At 36.5% G+C, this 25,216-nt stretch overlaps 1 protein-coding gene across 1 annotated transcript in view; it reads left to right on the top strand.

The window, feature by feature from the left end:
* The window catches only part of SLC2A13 (solute carrier family 2 member 13), a 224,377-nt gene that overhangs the window by 169,973 nt on the left and 29,188 nt on the right, over window positions 1–25,216 (top strand). Inside the window, exons 8-9 of the mRNA XM_020973712.2 lie at window positions 23,046–23,167; window positions 23,298–23,450. Coding sequence (XP_020829371.1) covers window positions 23,046–23,167; window positions 23,298–23,450 — 275 coding nt within the window. The remainder of the gene's footprint in view (window positions 1–23,045; window positions 23,168–23,297; window positions 23,451–25,216) is intronic.

The following is a 25,216-nucleotide window of genomic DNA, read 5'->3' as shown; positions in this document are numbered from 1 at the left end:
AGCCAGTAGCTGAGTAGCAAGGGAAAGACTGAAGGGCAGGAGTGAGCCTGTTCAGCCCCTCTAAACCTAGAGAACCTCCAAGGTAGCTGATGAGGACTGTAGCTATGAATTTTTTCTAGAACTCCAAGCAAGGGAAAGCCTGTAATTGTGTTACCCAAACCCAGACCAGGGTCAAAAGCCTGCAAGGCTTGAATTAGTCTAGCAGCAATCAAACTTTTTCTTATATCAAACTTATTTTTGTTGTTTTTGTTCAATCATTCTTTTTAGTCAGTCTCACTCTTTGTGATCCCAAGTTCTGGAGTTTTCTTGGCAAAGATAGTGGAGTTGTTTGCCATTTCCTTTTCCAGCTCATTTTATAGATCAGGAAACTGAGGCAAACAGGGTTAAGTGATTTGCCCAGGGTCACACAGCTAGTAAGTGTCTGAGGCCAATTTACAGTCAAGAAGAGTTTTTACGACTCCAGGCCCAGCACTCTATCCACTGTGCCACCTAGTTGCCCCTCAGACTACTTGGGGCACACTGAAAATTTACAGCTCCCAGGTGTGAGTCACTTCTGACATCCCTTCTCCAGTGGAGGACCACAAAAGCAGGCCTATGCAAGGCAAAAATATACCCTCCAAAAGTGCACATACCATGACCCAAAAACAAAGTCCCATTTCAGGAAGTTAAAATTGGATGAATGAGTAAATGAGAAAAGACACAAATAATAAAGAGCATGGGACAGCCAAGAAATAAACCCAGAAAAAAATAACCCCAAAATATCCATAAGCAGAACTTCAAAGAAAATCACAGCTTAGTCAAAAGATCAAACACAGTTACTAAAAGAAATGAAGTGCCATACCAATCAAACTACCAAAAATTATTTTATAGAACTAGAGAAAATAATAACAAAATACATCTGGAAGGACAAAAGGTCCAAAATATCAAGGGAATTAATGAAAAGAAATACTAGGGAAGGTGGCCTAGCTATACCAGATCTTAAATTGTATTATAAGCAGCAATCATCAAGACTACTTGGTGCTGGCTAAGAAATAGAGTGGTAGATAAATGGAATAGGTTAGGTACACAATACACAGTAGTCAATGACTACAGTAATCTACTGTTTGATGAACCCAAAGACCCCAGCTTCTGGGATAAGAACAAAAACTGCAGTATGCCATATTAACATCTTATACCATATAACAAAATAAAGTCAAAATGGGTACATGATTTAAATATAAAGGCTGATACTATAAGCAAACTGGAAGAGCAAGGAATAGTTTACCTGTCAGATTTATGGAGAATGGAAGAATTTATGACCAAACAAGAGGTAGAGGACATTATGAAATGCAAAATGGATAATTTTTATTACATTAAATTAAAAAGTTCTTACACAAACAAAGCCAATGCAACCAAGATTAGGAGGGAAGCAGAAAACTGGGAAAGAACTTTTACAACCAGTGTCTCTGATAAAGGCCTCATTTCTAAATATATAGAGAAGTAAATCAAATTTATAAGAATACAAGTCAATTGATAAATGGTCAAAGGTAATTAATTTTCAGATGAAGAAATTAAAACTATCTATAGTCATATGAAAAAAATTCTCTAAATCACTATTGACTAGAAAAATGCAAATCAAAACAACTCTGAGGTACCAAATCACATTTATCAGATTGGCTAACATGACAAAACAGGAAATGATAAATGCTGGAGAAGATGTCAGAATATTGAAATGCTAATGCATTGTTGGTGGAGTTGTTAACAGATCCAGTCATTCTGGAGAGCAATTGGGAACTATGCCCAACGTATTATAAAAACACGCATACCCTTTGACCCAACAATAACAGTTCTAGGTCTGTATCCCAAAGAGATCATCCAACTGGGACAAGGATCCACATGTATAAAATATTTATAGCAGCTTTTTGTGGTGGCAAAGAATTGGAAATTGAGGAGATACCCATTAGTAGGGGAATGGCTGAACAAGTTGTGGCAGATGAATAAAATGGAATACTATTGTGCTATAACACAGACTTCAGAAAAACCTGGAAAGATTTGAAAGAACTGATACTGAGTGAAGTGAGTAGAACCAGGAGAACATTGTATATAGTAATAGCCACAATGTGCAGTGACTAACTTTGATAGACTCATGTCTTCTTAGCAATGCAAGGATCCAAGACAACTCATGATGGACATGATGCTGTCCACATCCAGAAAAAGAACTATGGAGTCTGAATGCAGATTGAAGCTTATTATTTTCTCTTTCTTTTTTCTTTTCTTTTTGTTTGTTTTTTTCTTTCTCGTGGCTTCTCTCATTGGTTGCAATTCTTCTTTACAACATGACTAATGTAAAAATAGGCTCAATATGAATGTATATGTAGAGCCTGTATCACATTGTATGCCATTTTGGGGTGGGGGGGAGGGAAGAGATAGGGAGAAAATTTGGAACTCAAATTCTTATGGAAGTGAATGTTGAAAACTAAAAATAAATAAAGTCTTACTAAAAACAAAAAAGAAAATGAAGAAAGATTTAAAAAATTAAAATAACATTATAAATGAAAGCAATAAAGGGGAATAATTGGAAAAGGAAGGAGAGTTTGTAGGAAAAACTGAGCTAAATTAATGGCTTATTACAAGAGGGATAAAATGTTACTCAAGAAACAGACCCATAAAATTGGTATGGACCAAATGTTATTGACTCCATGAGGTAACAAGAAATATTGAAACAAATTCAAAGGATGAAAAAATAGAAGAAAATATAAGATATATTTAAAAATTGACCTGGGAGCCAAGGAAGATAATTTAAGTGTCATTGGACTATCTGAAAGCCAGACCAAGAAAATAGCCTGGATATCATGTCAACACATTATGATTGAATCTTACTTAGAACTTTTAGAAGCAGAGGGTAAGATAAAAACAGGAAGAATCCAAGGGTCACCTGAAAGAAAACTAAAAATAAAGGTGATGTCCTAGTGTCACATTAGAAATATGATAGCCAGGGCAGCTAGGTGGTGCAGTGGATAGAGCACTGGCCCTGGAGTCAGGAGAACCTGAGTTCAAATTCAGCCTCAGGCACATAATACTTCCTAGCTGTGTGACTCTGGGCAAGTCACTTAACCCCAACTGCCTCACTAAAAAAAAATAATAAAATTAAATTAAAGTTAAAAATTTTAAAAATATGATAGCTAAAATCTAGAGCCTCCAGGTCAAAGAAAAAATATTATAAGCAACTAGAAAGACTATCAGACTTCCTACCAAAGAATTTTAGGATCTCACAGACTCCCCAGTATGCCTTAAGTTGACATTTGATGAATAAAACACCAAATTTAGTTTTTCTACAGCACTTTCTATACAGAAATACTCAGGAGCCACAGTCAGGATCATAAAGATTTCACAGCCTTCATTATAAATGAACAGAGAGAATGTAAAAAATCTAACAACCAAGAATAACTTAGCCAGTAAACTGAATAAAATCATTTCAGGGGTTTGGAGTAGAGGATGGCTCTTTATAAAATAGAGGACTTCTAATCATTTCTGATGAAAAAGTCATATCTGAGTAGAAACTTTGAAACACAAACACTGTAGTTAAGAGTAACATAAAAAGGTTGTTATGATTGAGCAATGAGCACTATACAAGGATAAATGTTTACATTTTAATATGGAAAGGAACAAATAAGGACCCCCTCTGAACTATAATTTCATTAAGGGCCATAAAGGGAATTAAGTAAGACAGAGAGCCTGAGAGTGGTATTTTTATGTTTTGATGATCTTTAAAAAAGAAAGAAAAAGGAGGAGAGGAAAGAATACAATAGAGAAGAAAGGTAAAGAATGGTGGAGGGATTTTACAGTTTCACGCAATCTCACACAAGCACAAGGCTGTACAAAAATGGATGAAGATAGAAGACTGTGCATCACTTAAACCTCAAATCTCAACTTGTCAGAGATGTGTAGAACACTTATATTTGGTATAGAGAAAAAATGAACTCAATCAGGAGAGATGAGGGAATGGGGAGAGAAGGGACTAAAAGGGATGATAGATAAGGAAGTAGTCATTAAGTAAAACAAACAAACATTGGAGGATGGTTTGTAATGAAGAATTTAAAGTGAAAAAAAGAAAGGGTAAGAATCCATGACTAGGCTTATGAAAGTGGAAGAAAAGAGAGGCAGGGGAGTGGAAGCAAATTGTCGCAAGCATAGAGAACTTGTACTGAGCACCCTCCTTTTCTCACCACTTAATGAAAAGAGGACATGGGGAGAAGAGAGGAAAAATTATAAATGAATAGGATGCACAATTAATTATCATAACTTTGGATGTGAGTAGGATGAGCACATCTATAAAATGAACAAGAGTAATACTGGATTAGAAAGCAAAACCCACTAATATAGTGTTTACACAAAAATACCTAAAATGTAGTCACAACATTAAACAAAGGGCTGGAGGTATTATACTTCAGTTGAACTAAAAAAAAAAGTCAGGAATCACAATCATGATCTCAGACAAGGCAACATCAGAAATAGAACTGATTCAAAGAAATAAACCAGGAAAATGCATTATACGCCAAGGCATGTTTTATAATGAATAAATATGAAAAATTGATAAATGTGTGGTGTTGTATTTAAATACAGTATGGTATTGTATTTAAATACAGTACTTAAAGGAAATCCAAATGATCTACAGCAAGAAACAGAAACTAAAACTCACATAATACTAGAGGATCTCAATGTATCCCCTTTAGACCCAGACAAAATTTTTTTTAAAAAAGAAAGAAGTTAGAAGCCTGAATAGAATTTTAGAAAATTAGATATGATTGACTTCTGGTGACTTCTAAATGTTTTTATTTAGAAAACACAGAATATGGATTTCTCAGATGTATATAGTACCTATACCAAAACTGATCCTATATTAGGGCATAAAATCCTCTACAAACAAATGATCACAAAAAAAAAATACAATAAGTTAGCCATCACGTAACTTGATTTTGAAAAAAAGAAATTAGAAAACCAAATTGCCAGTAAGGCAGTGAAAAAAAAGGAAAATTCACAATAAATGAGAAGAAATAAAGGAAATTACTTAGAAAACATTTTGCCCAATGATATTCCAATAAAACTAACTACTTAAGTGAAATGAGTGAATATTTACAAAATCATAAAATGCCCAAATGAAGAAAACTAGAAGCAGCAAATTTAAATAATCTGATCTCAGAAAGAGAAATTGAACAAGCCATAAATGAACTCACAAAAGAAAAAAAAACCTGTGACCACTCAGATTTACAAGTGAATTCTAGCAAATATTCAAAAATCAACTAATTTAAATATGACACAAACTATTTGCAAAATTGGAAAAGAAGGGATTTTACCAAATTCCTCCTATGATACAAATATGGTCTTGATACCTAAACGGATGAGAGTTAAAATAGAAAACAATTTTACCGACTCCTTTGTCTTTCTAAGGAGAACCTGTGAGCTAATCTGCATTATAGCTTCAGCTTTTTTTTGTGCTGATTCTTTTTAGTACTGGTTACCTTTTTTCTCATTGCCTCATTTGATATCTTTTTTTTTAATTAGGCAATTGGGGTTAAGTGACTTGCTCAAGGTCACATAGCTAGTAAGTATCAAGTATTTGGTCTGAGACCAGATTTGAACTCAGGTCCTCCTGACTTCAGGGCCGGTCCTCTATCTACTGTACCACCTGGCTGCCCCTCATTCCCTCATTTGAAATACTCCTTGATCACCAATGCTACTTCCAGAACCCTCTTAATGCCATTAATCAGCAACTTCTTCAAGATTCACTCTATGTCATCCAATCCATATCCTGTTGTCAAGAAGAGAGTAAGTTGTTTAAAGGTCCTCTCTTCTCCAAATTCTGCTTTTATTTATACTATAAGATTTCAATATAAATGTTGATGTTTTCTCAAACTCATGGCCTCCTGGTTCCTCAGTTTCTTCAACTTTTATGACCTACTCCTTCATTCAGCATCAGTTACATACAGGAGCAGTCTCACTTGATCTTATTATCACTCACAAAGTCCAACTTTCATAAACAAGGATGCCACATTTAACATGATTTAGCTTCTCTGCTAGCATGTCCACTTATAAGTTATTGAACAAGAACCTAGCATTTAGAATATCAACAGCTAAGAAAATATTTATAGGCAGTTTGATACCTGATATAATTCATAACATCTTTTACCTTCTTTTTCTGCCACTCCATCACCATTACTGCAGAATGAGAAAGCTACCTAAAGGATTGAGAACTTCTTTATTTCTTGGATTGTCATCATTAAAGAACTCATCACCACGTAGCCAGACTAGTTATAGTGAGTCTCTCCATTCTTAGCTATGTTGATCCTTAAAAAGTGTTGACCTTAAAGTTTGGTTAAAAGAGGCAAACAAGGTAGGTGATATATATTTATATTGTTCATTCCCTTAAGCTGGCAGAATACATGTACATGCATGTGAGCCAGAAGATAATTCTGACTACAATAAGCAAGAGCAATCCTAACTCAGGATGTCTGTGTCACTTAAAAATTTTCATCTCCATTTGTTTAACCATAGCATGAGAAAGGAATTTTCTTAATTGAATAGATTGTCAATACAATAAGAGAAGTGTCAGAGTGTCAGTTGAAGTTACAGACCCAGGACATCAGTGTTTCCCCTACCATCAACAGGACATAACATAGTATATGTCCATAAAATACCAAAATAAGAAAAGTCCCATTATTCAAGACATTGTCTAGTCACAGGCACATTGTCCTTAGTGGTCATAAACAGACAAATGCTCCTGGTCAACCTCATCTGGCCCTGTAGTTGTTGACACAGTTAAGCTCATTCTGAGTTCACTCAGAGAGCAGAGCAAAGCATGTCTGTTATGCCAGGGTTCTTCTTCTGGTTGATTAGTTCAGGTTTTGGCACTTACAGGGGCTCAAATGATCTTAAATGATTATCATTTCCTCCTTTTGGTCAAAGGTGAGCTGAAGGCGCCACCTATACACCCAAGGAAGATGTGGAAAAACTTCATTCTTCCTCAGGGAATGGGATGGAAGTTCTAACAACCCTTCCTTTGTTGACCAAGGAGGTACACTAATCTCTGCATCAGGAGTGGGCCCTGCAGACCGAGGGAAAACAAACATGGGCAGCATGGTTTTATTTACCAAGGTGGTGGAGCATTTGTGGGCCAAAATCAACCCTAGTCAGGCCCCTAGTAATGTACCAGAGGTCGGGCACAGCTCAGACAATGGTGCATTGCTCTGTCTGCCAAGAAGGAAAGGTTTGATAAAGAGATGTGCCACACAGGAAGAATGTTCCCAGGGATGATGATAGAGTAAGGGAAAATGTAAGGAAACCCAGGAACTTGTTGGAGCCCTGGATCCTGGGTCAGTAAGGTAGCCCTTGCTTGGATCTGGGAGAGTATTGTTGTACAGGAGCCAGGACTGAGAGAGAAGTAGCCCATGCAAGGATTTAGGCAAGGGTTGTTGGTCATCCCATTGTAGGTATGGCCACACCCATTTTCTGCCCAAATGTACCCCTCATAACCATCCCAGTAAACTGTTTCATTCCCCGTTTTATCAGGCCAGAGTTTTAGGCAGGACGTGGGAGACAAAGTTCTACTGATGAGGAACCAGTCACTACTGCAGGGAGTGGCACCAACTCCTGCAGGCCATCCTGCGCAGTAAGAGGAGTTAGAGGTACCTTGGGTCATATTAGTTCCTAGGATCCAAGGATAGGACAGGGCTACAGAGATGGAATTTGATTTTTCTCTTGTAGATGAGGATAAGTCACCAGGACAAACCCAGATTATGTAGCTACACCTGGCTAGGTCAAGGTTATCTATAGGGGTTCCAGAAGAGTGATTAGATAAATAGCAGAAAGCATCAGAAGGGGCTGTGGAGGCACAGGCTGTCTTTGAAAAGACTGGGCCCTGCGAGCTATTGAAATCTAGGTGGATTCGGGTTTTTCCCAACAGCTTCTGGAAGTAAGGGGCACAGAGGAGAAGGTCAAATTCTTTGTTAGACCAAGTCTGGTTCACCTTTTAAATCACAAGCAGCCTTTCAGGATTTCCTATTTCAGAGTCTTAGGCCCACAATGGGGCAGGGCCAAGGCTATTAACTTAATAGACCCCCCCAATCAGAGGCAGAGATAGGTTGTACTGAAGTGCTTCCTAGCAAGTCAGTGCACAACCAGCAGTGGGACAGCTTAAACAGGCTGAGGGCCTCCCGGCCCATTTTTTGCATGAGGTGAGTTGGGGAGATGGGAGAAGGAGTTGTTCTTCCCCTGTGGTTGGACATCCCCAGAGATGGGCAGCCACTGCAAGGTAATTGCAAACAAGCAGAAGGAGTGGGCTGCAAGGAAGATCAAGGTGGGGAGAGTGAGGAGCATAATGGGAGCACAGAACAGCTAGGTAAAAATAAATCAAAGCTACACTTTGGATATAGGTAACCAGTCTTGGGTATGTAAGGTGCTCAGGTGGGGAGGGAGCTTTACTTCGTGCAGGCCTGGTCTGGACTCTTGGGAAAGCTGTCTACATCTGATGTCATCTTTTTCAGGCCCCTTTGAAACTGGAGGACAAGGTCTCCTATGGGCTCAGATGTCCACTTGGGAGTGGGGGCAATGTTTAGATAAGACAGATGGATCCAGGAGTCTACATGCATAAGTTGGCAGTTATGGGAGTAGTCAGACCCGACAGGGACACTTATAAGACACATGAGTTGATAATTGAGAGAAAACAGCATAACGAAGTCCTTGGTTAAAGACGCATAGAGATGGTTCAGTTTCCCATCCATGCAGGGCTAAGTTCGAATAATACAGTAAAGTTTTTCTCACAATTCACAAAACTGCATGATTACGTTAAGTCAGGTACAGATTATACTACTTAGAGGGCTCACAATGAACTAGTTTTGAGAAGGGAAATTTAGATGTCACCAAGATAACCAAGAAAACTTAAATATGAACCATACAAATCAATGCAAATTATTACTGATGTTAACTAACATTAAGTTCCTCGTATCCCAGTAACCTATTGCCAGTGTCCATTTAAGCAGCACCTTTTGAATTCCAGTTATCTCATGTAGTTATCTGGTCCCTGGATATCCTTTCTTGGACAATGGGTTTTATTCTTAGGCAGTTTTAAAAGGGAGTTCTGCTTCTCTGATTCAGAGCTAGATGTTCCCAGATAATTTTGACTTAGCATAAATTAGTACAATAACTTAAATTTGGTTCTCCATTTTTGAAACTTCAGAGAATTTCAGTTTACATATCATCTGCTGCTTCTGTCCTTACCTAAATCCTGTACCTGGTATAAGAATCTTTTAAAATGTGAGGGTCCAACCATAAAATGAGCTCTTCTGCCTTTTAAAATTATCAGACAGATACTTTAATAAGAGAGGAATAATTTCACTTACTTTTATCACTATCCTATAGAATTTTTGTGTAAAAAACAAATTTGAGATTTGGTTCCCAAAACATGCTTAAAGCTTGAATTTCCATGATAGATAAACTTTGGAAGCCAATCATCTATATCCGTATATAATTCTTAGATGAAACAGTCTAGTCCTGTTGCTTTTCTCAAAAATTGCTATTCTTTTTAATTAGACATCCGTCACATTACATATTTGTCTTACTACTTTGTCTAATCATTTCCTCCTTAGGAGGATGTTATCTCTTTTAATATAGGTTAAAATTGTAAGCATCCTATTATAGTAACTCAGACATGTTCCAGTTTCCCTCTATTATTTAATATACTTAGTATTGTACTTACAGAACTTCTTGATTATAGAAATTTGCTAAAAAGGAGGGACAATATCTTATATCATAATGGAAGGAAAGAACTTCTTTAGCTCTGTTTGATTCCAGGCATGAATCACATATGACAGCCAATCATGTAGTCACTGGATGTTAAAAGCAGGGCTCTAGATTAATCAGGTGAGGAATTTTCTTCTTCAGAAAGGAAATAGCACAATTGGGAAATAAAGTCAAGAAGATCCTTCCTAGGCTGTGTCCAAGGTTGTCCTCAAAACTCTTACAATACACTGACACCCATCTTTAGCAGTTCTCAGCCTACAGCACATGCTATTCTACTACTGGCTTCATGACAACTCAGACAACTATACCTGTAATCAAAGCTCAAAACAGTAGTAAATTACAGTCCCGTAAAGTCTTGACTAGCAAGTCCAAATAATCAGAGCTTCAGGTGAGTTTAGCTCTCAAGGATCACCAATCTTAGATAAGTAATTAATCTCATGTTGGTAACAGTAAGTGATCACAGAAAAATACTACTGCTCTCAGAATCCTTTTAAACAATGGAAACATCTTAAGGTGATTATTAAGCAGTTTGCACAAATTTCTGTGCATGTTCTAATTCCAGATTCAAAAATAATATTAGATATACAAAATAGCTCATAAGTTACTACACTTCACTAACATAACTGTCTGTACTGGAATTCCATTTCTTAAATGAAACAAGAGGTTCCTAACTTTAACCTCACAAGTTGATGGATTTACGTTCTTGTTTCACAAACTTGTTTATTCTTCTCTAATCATACTTACTGTAGAAGAATGAGATACTCCAGGATTTGAATCTTATATATATGATAAGTTCAAACACTAATTTAACTCTTGCTTAGGCCATGGAATAACTACAAATTCAGATCAAAACAGCAAGATCTCTTCTGCTTTACAGCTCATTACATTAATTTAGCAATAAATTATCATGTAAATGAAAATTTAGTAAGCCTTCTAAAGATCACATAAGAGATTTTTTTCTCAAAACATTTCTTCTAAAAATACTTCTTTTCTTTAAAAACAGTTTAAAATTTATCCTGATGGTAAGAGGAATAATCATTAAACTTTAAAGGAGGAAAATTAGTTGGAAGCTTTTAAAATGATACATATCTCTCTTTTCCACCTTTAAGCAAAAATAAACCTTTAAAGTTGGAATTCATTAAAACTAAGTTGGTGTAAAATGTCCTTAAGTAACATAAATAAATAAATTCCAGAAGTATTATAACAAACTAAATTCTTAGTTATTACAGAATTCCTAGATATCGCAAAGTTCCTTAGTCACAAAGGTATTTGTAATGGAGGAGAGATTCATTTTTTTATAAGCCAAGAAGAACATACCCAATTAAATCAGCCTTATCACAATAACCAATCTTACCAGGTCTTTAAAAATTTACTCAGTATCTTTTCTTTCCTTTGTATTTAAATATATCACTAGAAAATAATTTCATTCTGGAATCTTACGTAGAGAATGAATGTGGTAGTCCACAAATTTCCAAATTAACATATGTATGTATATATATGTGTGCATATGTGTGTATAGATATGCATATGTGTGTGTACGTATATATATATGTGTGTGTATACATATATATGAATGTATGTAAATATATTCTGAAATTAAGCAGGTTTGAAAATCACACCCCTATTTTTTTCAAGGATTCTCATTTATTCAGTAGGAATTCCACAACACATGAAACTTTTGCACAGACTTATAAGAATTTTAGGTGAAACTCCCTCTTAAATATAGATAAAACTTAGAAGTTTATCCTAACCCATTCATTCTCCCCTATTTTTTGGGGGGGGTACAATTCTTAATCTAACATCTCTAGATCAAATTGCTTTTTCAACAACATAGATGGCAAATTATTTGCCAAATTATGCAATTTAGAAATGTAACAATGCCCTAAACATTATTATGTATTTAAAAACTTGAAACAACCCACTATCAGTTTAGATGAATGTACTTCTAAATCACCTTGCACAGAGTCATTCAGCTTATCATCAATATGTTGAAACTATAATTTTAAACCACCTTATATATTTTCATAATAATCAAGATTTCAAGTGAAAAATCTGCTATCATAGTAAATATCAGTATTATTACTTGTTTAAAACCAAATATACCTCATTAGATATTTAATAGTTTTTAAACTATCTAATTTCATCACATCCTTTAAAAAGCCCAATTCATATGCAACAAAATCCAGATTAAAAATTGCTTTAATATCATTTCTGCCTCACAATGGTCTCTCAAATTTTGTAATCTAAGAGTTTTAGAAGTACAGTAATAACACAAATAATAATCTTCAGATGACATCAACTGCATTTTCAGATGCTCACATATAGAAATTATTGAGAGCTCATTAATTTTGGTATTTAAAAACCACTTCAAAGTTAATCAGGTATGGAACAATTACATTAAATTAGAGAGATAATAATGTTATATCTAACATACGTCAGTCATTATGTTAAGCACTTTACAATCATTATATCATTTTGATCCTATAACAACAACCATTATTATTTTTCCCTTTACAGATTAGGAAACAGGACAAACAGAGATGAAATAGCTTGCCATGAATTACAAAGTTGATACATTTTTTGCAACTGGAACAGAGAAGTGTGGGGCTTACCAAGAGCAGAGGCTGGCTGGCTTCTCACCTTGTAGTGCCACACCAGACCATCCAGGGGCACCAGGATTCCCCCAGGCAGCAACTGGGTGCTGGGGGTATGGCAGAGGTCACTGCCTAGGGGGCTGGAGTGGATGATGCCAGGGCCTTCCCAGTGGTGATAATTCTTGGTAGCAGTGCTCAGCCAGGTTATATTACAGTATATGTATTATTATTAAGGTTAATTTATTTCAAAATTTTATTAGAGAGATTGATATCACTTCTCATAATTGGAATATGTGAGAAGAACATAAAAACCTAGAGGAAGAGTGGGCACCAGATGAACCTTACTATTGTCTCAAATGTACAAAGGATAGTTGAATGCACAAACACACAAACACTTATTTTGGTATAGAAAAGCCTAAAACTCAATAGGAAAAAAGTGAGAATAGAGAGGAGGTGGGCAGATTAAGAGGGAAGATAACACCAGGGAGGAACAGTTACAAACAAAACAAACTTCCTGATGTTAAGAGAGATTAAAAAAAGGAGGAGGGGGAGAAAAGAAAAAAATAGAATTCAAGATTGCCTTTTTAGACAATTAAAGAGTGGCTAAACAAATTGGGATTTATTAATGTAATAGAATATTATTGTGCATTAAGAGATAATGAAAAAAAAATTCCAGAGAATACTGGGTAGTATGAACTGATAAAGAGTAAGGCAAGCAGAACCAGAAGAACAATTTATATAAGAGCAGGGACATTGTAAAGAAAAACAACTTTGTAAGACGATAATGCTGTGACCAGCCATGTCTCCAGAGGACCTGTGATGAAGCATATTACCCACCTCCTCACAGAGAGGTAATAGACACGAGGGGTAGAAATATAATATTTTGTATATGGCCACTGTTTAGATTTGTTTTGCTTTACTGTCCTAGAATTTGCTAAAATCTTTCTCTCAGTTTTTGATTGTGTGGGCGCACGAGGCTGGAAGAAAGAGTGGCCATATCAATGCCAAAAAAAAGAATGCCACTATAACATTAAAAAAACCTGTACAAGAAGAGAACATAAAAAAAAATCAAGAAAGTTTTAAGTGTAATATATAGAATTTATTATATACTTTTTAAATAAAGCAAGTGGCATGAAAAAAATTTATGATTTCATATAGAATCTCTCTTGTGTTCCATTGTGCGTATGGAAATGCATTTTGCAAACCTCAAGGCACAATATAAATACTAGCTGGTTGGTCTCCTTGCCACAAGTTTCTCCCCACTCCAGTTCATCCTTCATCAGCTGTCAAATTGATCTTCAAGTCTGGCTGTGTCACCACTTCCTTCCATCACCCCACTGACTAAACTACAGTGGCTCTTTGTTATCTCCAGGGTCAGATATAAAACCCTTTGTTCAACTTTTAAAGCCCTTCATAATGTGGCAGTATTTAAACCTTATTCTCTCCTATGTACATGGTGATGTGATAATACTGGACCCCTTGCTGCTTCTCAAACAAGACACTCCATCCAGTGACTCCCTGCATTTTCTCTGACTGCAGTGCTATCCCTCCTCATCTCCCCTTATGGCTTACCTGGCTCCCTTCAAAAGTTTCAGCTAAAAAGCTTACCTTCTACAAGAAACCTTTCTTTGTCCTCTTTAATCTTAATACTTTCCCTCTTAAGATTTTCTCCAATTTATCTTCTATATATCTTATTTGTATTTGGCTTGTGTGTTGTCTCTTCAGGTAGACTATGAGCTCCTTGAGAGGAGGGCCTACCTTTTGGCTTTCTTTGTATCCCCAATACTTAGCACAGTGACCAATACGACCTCACAAAGCATGTATGTTGGCAAACTAACCTAACTGTTGTTGGTGTTAGGGTTACTATATTACTCCTCAGCTAAGGTGGGAGCTCAGAGGATTGGAGCAGGGACAAGGGCAGAGGATTCATCAGACCAGGGGGTGTCATACTCCGGAGAAATAACTCTCTGGTGGCACCTAGTCTATTCCCATAGGTACTAGACAGTCAAATGGCCCAGTCCGATGTCCAGTCCCACTTCTGACACCAATTAATGTCAACTGGATGAACTGGCCTCTAACCTGTGGGTGGCTAGGGCCACACAGAGCAAGCTAAAGACAGGAGAGTCAGGAATCAAACAGAAGTTTAATTTGAAAGTGAGGGAAGTGGCTTGTAAGCAAGGACACATATGCCAGGGCCCCACCTCCTAATGGAGGGGACCTGCTTTAGTGTGGCCAAATCTCAGTACTTATACCAATGGCTGCTCAGTGAGGTGTTGCTCTGACAATGAGGGGTAACAGCAACAATGTGACAAGTTTGATAGGTAGCAGGGCTTCATGACCAGAATGTGGATACTTGTCTAAGCTTGTCCCATGCTTGTCTGAGTTCAGAGAACACCTGGTGCTGTTCAAAGCAATACGATAATTATGGGATTTTGCCAAAGGGTGAGATTATCCAGAGGGTGAGCACAAAGGATCATTGTTATGCCAAGCTCAGGGCACATCTTGCTTGCTGGGCCTTAGCTCTGGAAAACAGGGTGTCTCCTAATATCTTGACATTTCTATAACCCTTTGCTATTTGCTTTGTAACTTTATCATCCAACTAAAATTGCTCTCTCCCAAGTTACAGATCTAATGACCTTTTCTCAGTCTTGTTGCATTTGACACTGCTGACCACCTTCTCTTGGATACTCTCTCCCCTCTGGGTTTTCTGACCCTGATCTGTTATGGTTTTTCTCCTACCTTTCTGATAACTCCTTTCACTTTTCCTAGATCTTTATCCATGCCATTTCTATTGTGGGTGTCCTTCAAGTCTCTCTCTTGGGCCATCTGATCTTTTCCCTCTATACTATTTCATTGAGTTTTCTCCTCATCTCCCATGAGTTTGTCATCTCTTTGCAGATGATTCCCAGATCTACTTATCCATTTACATTCCCACATCTGAATTCTAGTCCATAGGCATCTGAAACTTAACAGATCCAAAATAGAACTCATTTTCTCCCAAAAACCCTCCACTGTACTGGAATTCCCTATTACTGCTATAATTACCACCATCCTTCTAGTAACTCACTTCAAAATCTGTATCATCCTTGACTCTTCTTTCTCATGCCATATATCCAATCACTTGCAAAATCTTGTAATTTCTTTCCCTACAACATCTCATCTATGCCACCTTCCCTCCACTTACATAGCCACAACCTTAGTTTAGGCCCAAATCACATTTTGCCTGGACTATTTCAATAGACATCTAATTGGCATACTTTCAAGTCTTTTTAACCCATCTTTCAACCAGGTGCCAAAGTGATTGTCCTAAAACATGTCTGATCATGTTATACTCTACTCAGAAAACTCCAGTCTACCCATTACCTTCATAATCATGTATAAAGTCCATTTTGGTGCATGAAGCACTTTACAACCTAGCTCCTTGCCTTTCCAGTCTTCTTACATTCTACTTCCTTTCATGCACTGGTCATCCATATACTGGTCTACCTACTGTTTCCTCAATATAACAATCCATCTCCCCTTCTATGCCTTTCAAGAGCTATTGTTCTCTATGCCTGGAATGTTTTCCCTCCCAACATTTTGATTCTTAGAATTTCTGGTTTCACCTAAAGGAGGCATTTTCCTTCTAAGATTTGTTTTGCATCTATTCTGTTTATCTTGTGAGTTCTGATTTATGTATGTTGTCATCTGCATTAGAATGCAAGCTCTTTTAGGGCAACGACTATTTTTGCATTTTCTTTGCCTGTCAGAGGTCACTATAAAAAGCACTTTTATTCCTTAGGAGGGAAAATGGGTGGAATTGACCACACCCTGTGGCTGTCCCAGTATAAACATTTTGTTAAGGTCTCTACTCTCCCTTACTACTTTTTTCAGAGGTTTGAAGAAAACCCAAATTTGCCCTGGTACATGATAATGAAATAAGCTAAGAAGGGTTTTAGTCTAGGATGAAAGTCCCAGTACTGCATGGCTTCCTTTCTCTAGAAAGATATTTTCAGGTAGAAAACAAATTGTGAATGGAATTTATAAAATGATTTGAGCTCCAAGCAATCCATTGATTCCCAAGCCAAGAGTGTGATCTTCTAGTCAATTGAATTTAGTATACTCAGTTATCTGTGGGATTTTGCTTCTCTCTCACACAGTAAGCCTCTCCCTGTTACCTGGAATGCTTCCTATGGCTGCTATCAGCCAGACCAGGTCTCTAAGGTCCAGAATATTTCTGTTTGTTTCCCTATTCCTACCTTGGCTAAACAAATTACCACTATGACCTTTTTCTTGGATATCTCCATTAGGATTTGGTCTGCTTCAATTAGTAGGTCTGTTTAGAGGAGTTTATTGGGGGAGATTGGAGAGAGCTTGCTATACCATTCTTCCTGTACCCATCTTGGTGCTACCTTTTATCTGTTGGATTTGCTTAGTAAGCCAAGTTGTGAGTCAGCAAAAGGAAAAGTCCTCCATCTGCCACTGTTGCTGTCATTGTCAGTGTGTGCCACTGCCCACTCTGTCCAACTCTCAATCTTCTACTCTGTCTCCATAGATAAATTGCGCTTATAGTGAAACACTCTGCCTTCCAGTCCTGCAATAGAGTTTTTCTGAGCTGGGAAGAATTATAACTCCCAAGGTCTTTAGTGACTTAGGTCCCCTCACAAAGTAGCCAATTCAAGCCTTGCCAGAAGATATTACATTCTTATCACCTGTGATTAGCAGAATAATTAGAACATAGTGTTTAATAACTGTTTGTTGATTGGTTGATTTAACAATAGAGTTTGACAGAACATTCATGATATTTGCATTGGACAAGATGGAGAAATTTAGACTGAATTATGTCCCAGCTAAGCAGATTCATAACTAATTGAACATTTATACTAGAAAAGTATCCACTTCACCTCCCTCAGCTGCCAAATTGAAATTCCTAAGGTACAGTTCTGTCCATATCACTCTTCTGATGAAGGTTTCAGTGGCTCCCTAGTGCTTCTAAGATGAAAATCAAAATTATCATTTTGATATTCTTTTCAGGCTGATCATACTTTTTTTCACATACTATATGTTTCAGCTAAATTGTCCTACTTGTTACTTCTCATACATGCTATTACGTCTTCCATCTCCATTCCTTTCCTTAGGAAGTCTAAGCAACTGGAAAACAATTATATCAATGTTCAAAAGTATCTATACATTATTTGTAGCTTAATTGTAAGAAATTATTTTTCCTGTTGCTTTACTGGTGATTACTGGTACTGCTTGGGTAATTCCATTAAATTTTTGAGTGAAAGGACCTCAGAAAACTCAATGTATACACTCTAAATAAAGAAATTAAATTTTACATTATAGTAGAAAAATAAATACAAGCAAACAATGTGATGACTACCTTTAACACAAATGTATGAGGACTTTTACATTTTTCAAATTGAGGAATAAATTAATTTCACAGGTCTAACAGGAATTTAGCAATATGAGATGGAGAGGAATTATTCTGGCATTTAAAAATATGACAAATAATAATGAACAATAAGTAAAGTCAAGGATATCCATGTTGCTACGATGCAAAAAGAAGGGTTAACGTTAGGAAGTCAAATAGCCCCAAAGGGTTTTATTGTCAAATGATATTTATGAAACTAAACCTAATAATTCAAAACCAATATCCACCCCTTAGTAAGCAGTATTTTAACTGAGCCTGGCTTTCTGATTTCATATCAGAACCAGTTTTAAATATGAATAAAAATGTCTTTAATTAAATCAACATGGTCACTGGACCACCCAGTGGAATTCCTCTCCACACAATAACAATTCTGTTTCATCACCTAGAAATTACATCTGCCTTTTTGTACCAATAATTATCATGTTGGCTACAGTTTCAAAATAATATAAGATGGCTGTCATAAAAAAAAACATTTCAGTATTTTATCACCATAACTTCTAATTATAAGTAATTCTTGGAAAGAGATCTGCCAGCTAAGGAGAAGGAAACAGTAAACCCAGCTCCCCCTTACAACTACTGCGTGAAGATTTAGAAGACCACTTTGAGCACACTGAAAGCCTGCAGCTCTCCAGTTAGAGCTGCCCCTGTTATCCTTTCACAAACAAGCCTCAGACATTCCCTCCAGAAGTATGGGCCTAAAGCAAAGTCTGAATTTGGGAAGTAAGGCAAAAAGAACAAACAAACAGCAATGACAAAAATCTATGAGCTATTGCAGCGACTAAAGATACTGAAGACCCTAACCCTAAAGAAAATGCTTGCAAAATATTTACAATCCAAGCCTCAAAGTAAAACAGAGAATAGGCACAAGTTCAACTAGAATTTCTGAAAGAAATTGTTAAGAAATAAAGTAGTCAACCAACACAACATATTAGGTACATAATATGTAGAAGAAAACAAACACAACAATCTAGTCTTTGATAAATGCAAAGACCCTAGCTACTAGGGTAACAACTCACTATTTGACAAAAACCGCTGGAAAAACTGAAAGTTTGGCAGAAACTAGGTACAGAAAACATAAACAAATCATAGGAGCAAGGAATAAATTGCCTTTCATATCTTTAAGATAAGATAAGAGTTCATGACCAAATAACGAAGGGGAGGAGAGGGGAAATGAAATAGACAACTCTGAATACACAAACATAGAAAGTTTTTGCCAAAAAAACCCCATTGCTTTCAAAAATCTGAAACTAGGAACTGGGAAACAATCTTTGCAGCAAATTTCTCATACAAAGATCTCATTTTCATGATATGTTGACTTGCTTCTCAGAAGCAAAGTTGATTAATATTCATTCATTGTCTATGGTATCTGTAGAAAAATGTGTTTCCTTGTTTATGTCTTTTAATTATCTATTTTTCTTTTGCTTTATCTGAAATCATCATTGCTACCCTTGTCTTTTTTACTTCAGCTGAAGAATAATAGATTCTGCTTCAGTCTGTTATTTTAACTCTGTGTCACTGCCAGCTCCCATTTTGTCTGGGTCTTCTGCCCTGGTTGCTCAACTGCATGCTTACATACTAGGCTAAAATCTAGGATCACCACTGTCCTCCTGAGTTCAGTGCCACACTGCTACATTTATGGAACTTGTCCTTTGCTCAGTACTCCAAAGGGCCCACACAGCAGCAGTTCTTCATCCTGGATCTGTGAGCCAGAAATGGGTAACAGGTGACTCCCTGTAATTCTTAGCTTTTCCTTTAAGTGTTTGAATGCATCCTATTCCATACATTTATGTTAAGTACATATGAATTCATGGTATAAGGCATATTTACTTTCCTTTGTATTATAATATTTGTTAAGAAATATTTATATTCTTTCTGAGGGTTTAGTACTCATGATTTCCTTTGGTTTAAGACTCTATTGATGTATCTACCTTTGCTTTGGACTTTTATTGAAGCTTTTTTTTCTTGGAATCTCTTGCTGTTTCTGATTATTTTCTGTATTCTTCTGTCATTCAGTTTCTGGCCCATTTACTTTGCTAGTGAGTATACCCCCCACACACACACATACACTAAAAGGCTGCCTCTTCCTCCTCAAGTTGAGGGATTTAGGATTTGCTGCCGTGGGTCCTTACTCTGAGAGACCTACTAGAAGCTTCTGTCCCCTATCCTCCTTGGGGACAGAAATGGTACATTGCCCTAGCTTCCCCATTGTTTTCTTCTTTTTTTTTTTCTTGTTCAGATTGAAATTGCCATTTGTGGTTTTTTTGTAAAGTAGGTGGGTGTGTTATGGACAGAGTCCCTTACTTAGGGCTTAGACCTCACCAAAAGGCAACTCATTTTTATCACCTTTCAGCTTCACATGGATGGGGAAGATGACTGTCACTCGTTAAGGGGAGATGGATTGACAAGAAATGTTTTGGTAGAGTATAAGCACTACTGCCAAGATAATTTCCAGGCACGAAGCTGCAAAATTTCTTCTGCTTCTGCTACAGTTATATGGAGACTGGTGGGGTAGTAGCCCTGAGAGAGTGCTTTAAAGACTAGAGTTCTCCTGTGTTAATTCATAAGGATTTTACCTTGTCAGAGTTTGTCTTCTTTCTCCTGTATACACTCCTGTGTTTAGTTATAACACTACATCTAATGCATATTTTTTTTGAGTGTTGGAGTGTTGAAGTGATTTTAAGAAACTGACCATTCCTCTATTTTGCTGGTTATGTAATCCAGAAGTGCTGTTTAACTTTTTATCAATGATTTGGATAAAGTTTTAGTGGACTGCAAGTTCAATATGATTCAGCAATATGTCAAAAAAAAAACCAAACCATTAGCATTAAGAGAAGCATAGCTTTTAGGAACAAGGTGGTCCTTCTGTATTCTTCCATTGTCAGAATTTATCTAGAGTATTGTGTTCCATTCTGGCCACCACAGTTTAAAAAAGGGATGAGCATCAGTGTGGGACACATTGAGTCTACATTACATAAGGATAGATGGAAGGACCTGGCTATATTTAGGTTAGATAAAAATAGCTTTATGGGGGCTAAGATAACTGTCATGTATTTGAAGGGCTACTGTGTGGGAAAGGGATTAAAATTTCTTTATTTGATCTCAAAGAATAGAAACAGGAAAGTGGGTAGAAGTTGCAGAGATAAAGTTAAGCTTGATATGATAAAAATCTTTATAACAATCAAAGATGCCCCAGAGTGGAATTGGGCTGCCTTGTGAAGTAGTAGATTATCCCTTCTTGCAGATTGTCAAGAAGCTTTTTGAAGAGCACTCATTGGGCATGTTATAGTGGAATTTCTTTTGGGTATAAGTTGGAACTATTGGGAGATCAAGTCCTTTCCAACTCTCAATTTATTGTGATTCAGATCACAAACTAGGAGTTATCTTTGGGTCCTCAGTCTCCTTCATCCCATAACCATTTTTGAAGTCCTGTAGATTCTACCTCCACAAAATCTCTCACGTTTATCCTCTTCTACCCACTAACATGGCCAATATCTTAATTCAGGCCTTTATTATCTCTCTTACCTGAACAATAATAATTGCCTTCTAATTGTACCCTTGCCTCAATTTGCTTTTTTTTCCAATCCACATAACCATCTGCTGTTCTATCATATAAACATGTGATCTTTAAAATTAATTTATTTATTATAGTTTTGGTTTTCAACATTCACTTCCATGAGATTTTAAGTTCCAAATTTTTCCCCATGTCTCCATTCTCCCCACCCCAGCTTGATATAGGCTCTACATATACATTCATATTGAGCATATTTTCATATTAGGTGTATTATAGAGAAGAATTAGAACCAAGGGGAGAAATCATGAGAAAGATGAAACAAACAAAAAGAAGAAAAAGAAAGAGAACAAACAACATGCTTTGATCTGCATTCAGACTCCATAGTTCTTCTTCTGGATGTGAACAGCATTGTCCATCATGAGTCCTTTGGAGTTGGCTTGGATCCTTGCATTGCTAAGAATAGATGAGTCTATCAAAGTTAGTCATCACACATTGTAGCTGTGACTGTGTATAATGTTTTCCTGGTTCTGCTCACTTCACTCAGTATCAGTTCATATATGTCTTTCCAGGTTTTTCTGAAGTCTGCCTGCTCATCATTTCTTATAGCACAATAATATTCCATTAATTCATGTACCACAACTTGTTCAGCCATTCCCCAACTGATGGGCGTTATCTCAATTTCCAATTCTTTGCCACCACAAAAAGAGCTGCTATAAATATTTTTGTACACATGGTTCCTTTTCCCATTTGTATGATCCCTTTGGGATACAGACCTAGAAGTGATATTGCTGGGTCAAAGGTTTTGCACAAAACTTATTGTTTTTCTTAAAGCATAGGCCTAATCATGTCATTCCCCTTCTCAAAATCCTCCAATGGCTCCCTATTGCCTCTAGGATAAAATACATTAAAAGCCCTTCAAATCTAGCTCCATATTCTCTTTTCAGACCTCTTCATACACTCTATATTTCAGCCAAACCGGTGTACTTAGTATTTCTTCCATAAAGTGTTGAGGCCATTTCCCATGGCCTCAGAATAAGTTAATGCTCCCTCCCTTGCCCCAAATGCAATTCTTTTTCACTTCTTCTTCTTAGTTTTCCAGCTTCCTTCAGAAATCAGCTCAAATACTACCTTATGCATGGAGCCTTTATTAATTCTCCCATTTTCTAGTATCTTCTTCCTTTGTATTTATTTGTCTGTGTTTATTTCATTTTCTCCCAATAGAATGTAAGCTCCTTGAGGGAAGAATCTGTCTTCTTTTCTATATTTGTATACTCAAAGTTTAGTGACCAACACATGTTGTTGTTGTTCAGCCATTCAATCATGTTCAACTTTTTGTTACCCCTTGGACCATAGCACACTAGGTCCTTCTATCCTTCACTATCTCTTGAAGTCTGTCCAAGTTCAGGTTTGTTGTTTCCATAACATTATCTACCCATTTCATCCTCTGCTTCAGTATTTGACCTTCCAGTGAGTGGTCTGAGCTAATTTCTTTAAGTATTGACCAATTTGACCTCCTTGCTGTCCAAAGGATTCTCAAATGTCTTTTCCAGCACCACAATTCAAAAGTGTCAATTCTGTAGTGCTCAGTTTTCCTAACAGTTCAACTCTCACAGCCATACATTGCTATAGATGTTTAACTAATGGATTGATTTGTCCACACTAAAATTCTTCAGTCATGACCTAAAATGCTGAATTAATATTTGCTTTTGGTTTTTTTTGTTGCTGTTGTTTTGTTTTGTTTTTACATTTTCAGGTGTACTAATGAAACCAAATTCAAAGCAGAAGAGTTATTTTGGGCTTACAATTTCTGTCCAACTCCATATGCCTGGACTGCACTTTTGGGCCTTATTTTATATCTCGTTTTCTTCGCACCTGGTAAATAAATGCTTCATTTTTATAACTGCTTAGTTGAGGAAAAGAAAAAGAAAATTTTGAATAGACAAGCTATTACTTATCAAGGTTTTTAATTTCTGATTTATTAAAGTTTATATTTTGCATTTCTGAGGAATGGGACCAATGCCTTGGACAGTGAATTCTGAAATCTATCCACTTTGGGCAAGAAGTACAGGAAATGCATGTTCATCTGGAATAAATTGGATTTTCAATGTTCTAGTTTCACTGACCTTTCTACATACAGCAGAGTACCTTACATATTATGGTAAGAAGTTTATTTTCTTCTTCTACAGTGTTTATTTCATGTATGTTACAACCGATAAGTGAAGATAATGATAATAATAGCTGACATTTATATAAGAATTTACAATAATTGAGGTCTTTATTTTCAATATCTCATTTGAACCTTAATATTATCTTGTGGCACAGGTAGTATTAGCCCCCTTTACAGGTGAGAAAACTGTTCAGAGAATTTAAGTGTTATCTTTTTATTTAATAATTACAGGGCTTGGGTGCAAATCCAGGTTCCAATGTTCTTTCCACTATATGCCATATCTTCTCTATTATTATTATTATTATAACTAGGATTTCATATCCTCTTTGTTTTCAAAAGAGCTTAAAAAGTTACGTGAATATGATTTTGGAAGAGAACTACAGAGGACTATGAATTACACATATCATAGGCAAACAATTCGGCATGTCTGAGGCTGGATTAGATGATCTTAAAGATTCTTTCCTATTTTGTTTCTCTGACATTCTGTAGAGAACTACTTCCAATATGTCTTTAGAAAGGTAGTAAAACTTGATAAGAGATCTCCATATATGGAAGAGAGATTTCACAAACAAAAATGTATCTTTCCTTAATGAATCTTCCTTACCATATGAATTTGTGAATGAAGCCAAAATTAAGAAAATATTGCAAAATTTACTGCCATGGGTTCATAGCTGGAAGGAATTTTACAAGCCACCTAGTTCAAACCATACCTGAATAAGAATTGCTTTCAAAACATCTTTTTTTCTTTTTCTTCTTCTTCTTCCTCTTCTTCTTCATCACCATTCCTAGAATTTAAACAGTACCTACTATATGCCAGTATACCAGATACTCTGCTAAGTACTTTACAAATATTATCTCATTTGATCCTCACAACAATCCTTCAAGTGGTCTTGCAGACTTCAGTACTTGAAGACTTCCACTGAGGGGAGTTTCTTTGGATAGCTGTATGGAGAAATATGTTCCTTACATCAAGCCTAAATTTGTCTCTTTGTAACTTTCCAACCAATATTCCTACTTCTGATCTTTGGTGCCAAGCATAACAATTCTAATCCCTCTTCCCTACAACACCTTTTCATATACTTGAAGAAAGGCACAATGTGTCTTTCTTATCTTCTCCAAGCTAAACATCTCTAGTTCTTTCAATGGCTTTTCACACTGACATGATCACCAGGACTTTTTTTTTTAACCACCTTCCTCTGCCACTTTCTAGTTTATCAGGGTCCTTCCTAAAATGTGAAGTCCAGAATTGAACATAATACTCCAGATGTGGTCTGAACAGGACAGAGTATAGTAAGACTATCGCCCTACCAAGCAAACTTCCTAACCTGGACACTGTGCTTCTCTTAATGCAGCCCAAGATTACATTAGTTTTTCAATCTACCATATCACACTCTTGACTTACATGGAGCTTGAAGTGTACTAAAACCCTCAGGAAATTTTTTAGACAAACTGCTATCTAGTAATGACTCAGTGAATCAGTAAACACTTATTAAGCATCTACTATGTGCCAAGCACTGGACTAAGTTCTGGAAATACAAAAAAAAAAAAGCAGAAAACAGTCCCTGCCCTCAAAGGACTAATAATTTTCTGGGGTAGACAACATGCAGACAAATATGTAAAAAGCAATCTATGTACAATCTATATAAAAATAAGAAATTATTAAAAGAGTGAAAACACTACAATTAGGAGGAGTTAGGGAAGACTACTTGTAGAAGGTGAGATTTTAATTAAAACTTAAAGGAAGCCTGGGAGGTTAG

Source organism: Phascolarctos cinereus, unplaced genomic scaffold (genome assembly GCF_003287225.1).
Source record: "Phascolarctos cinereus isolate Bilbo 61053 unplaced genomic scaffold, phaCin_HiC Scaffold_1;HRSCAF=81, whole genome shotgun sequence".
NCBI lineage: Eukaryota > Metazoa > Chordata > Mammalia > Diprotodontia > Phascolarctidae > Phascolarctos > Phascolarctos cinereus.
This window is presented reverse-complemented; position numbering and strand designations above follow the sequence as displayed.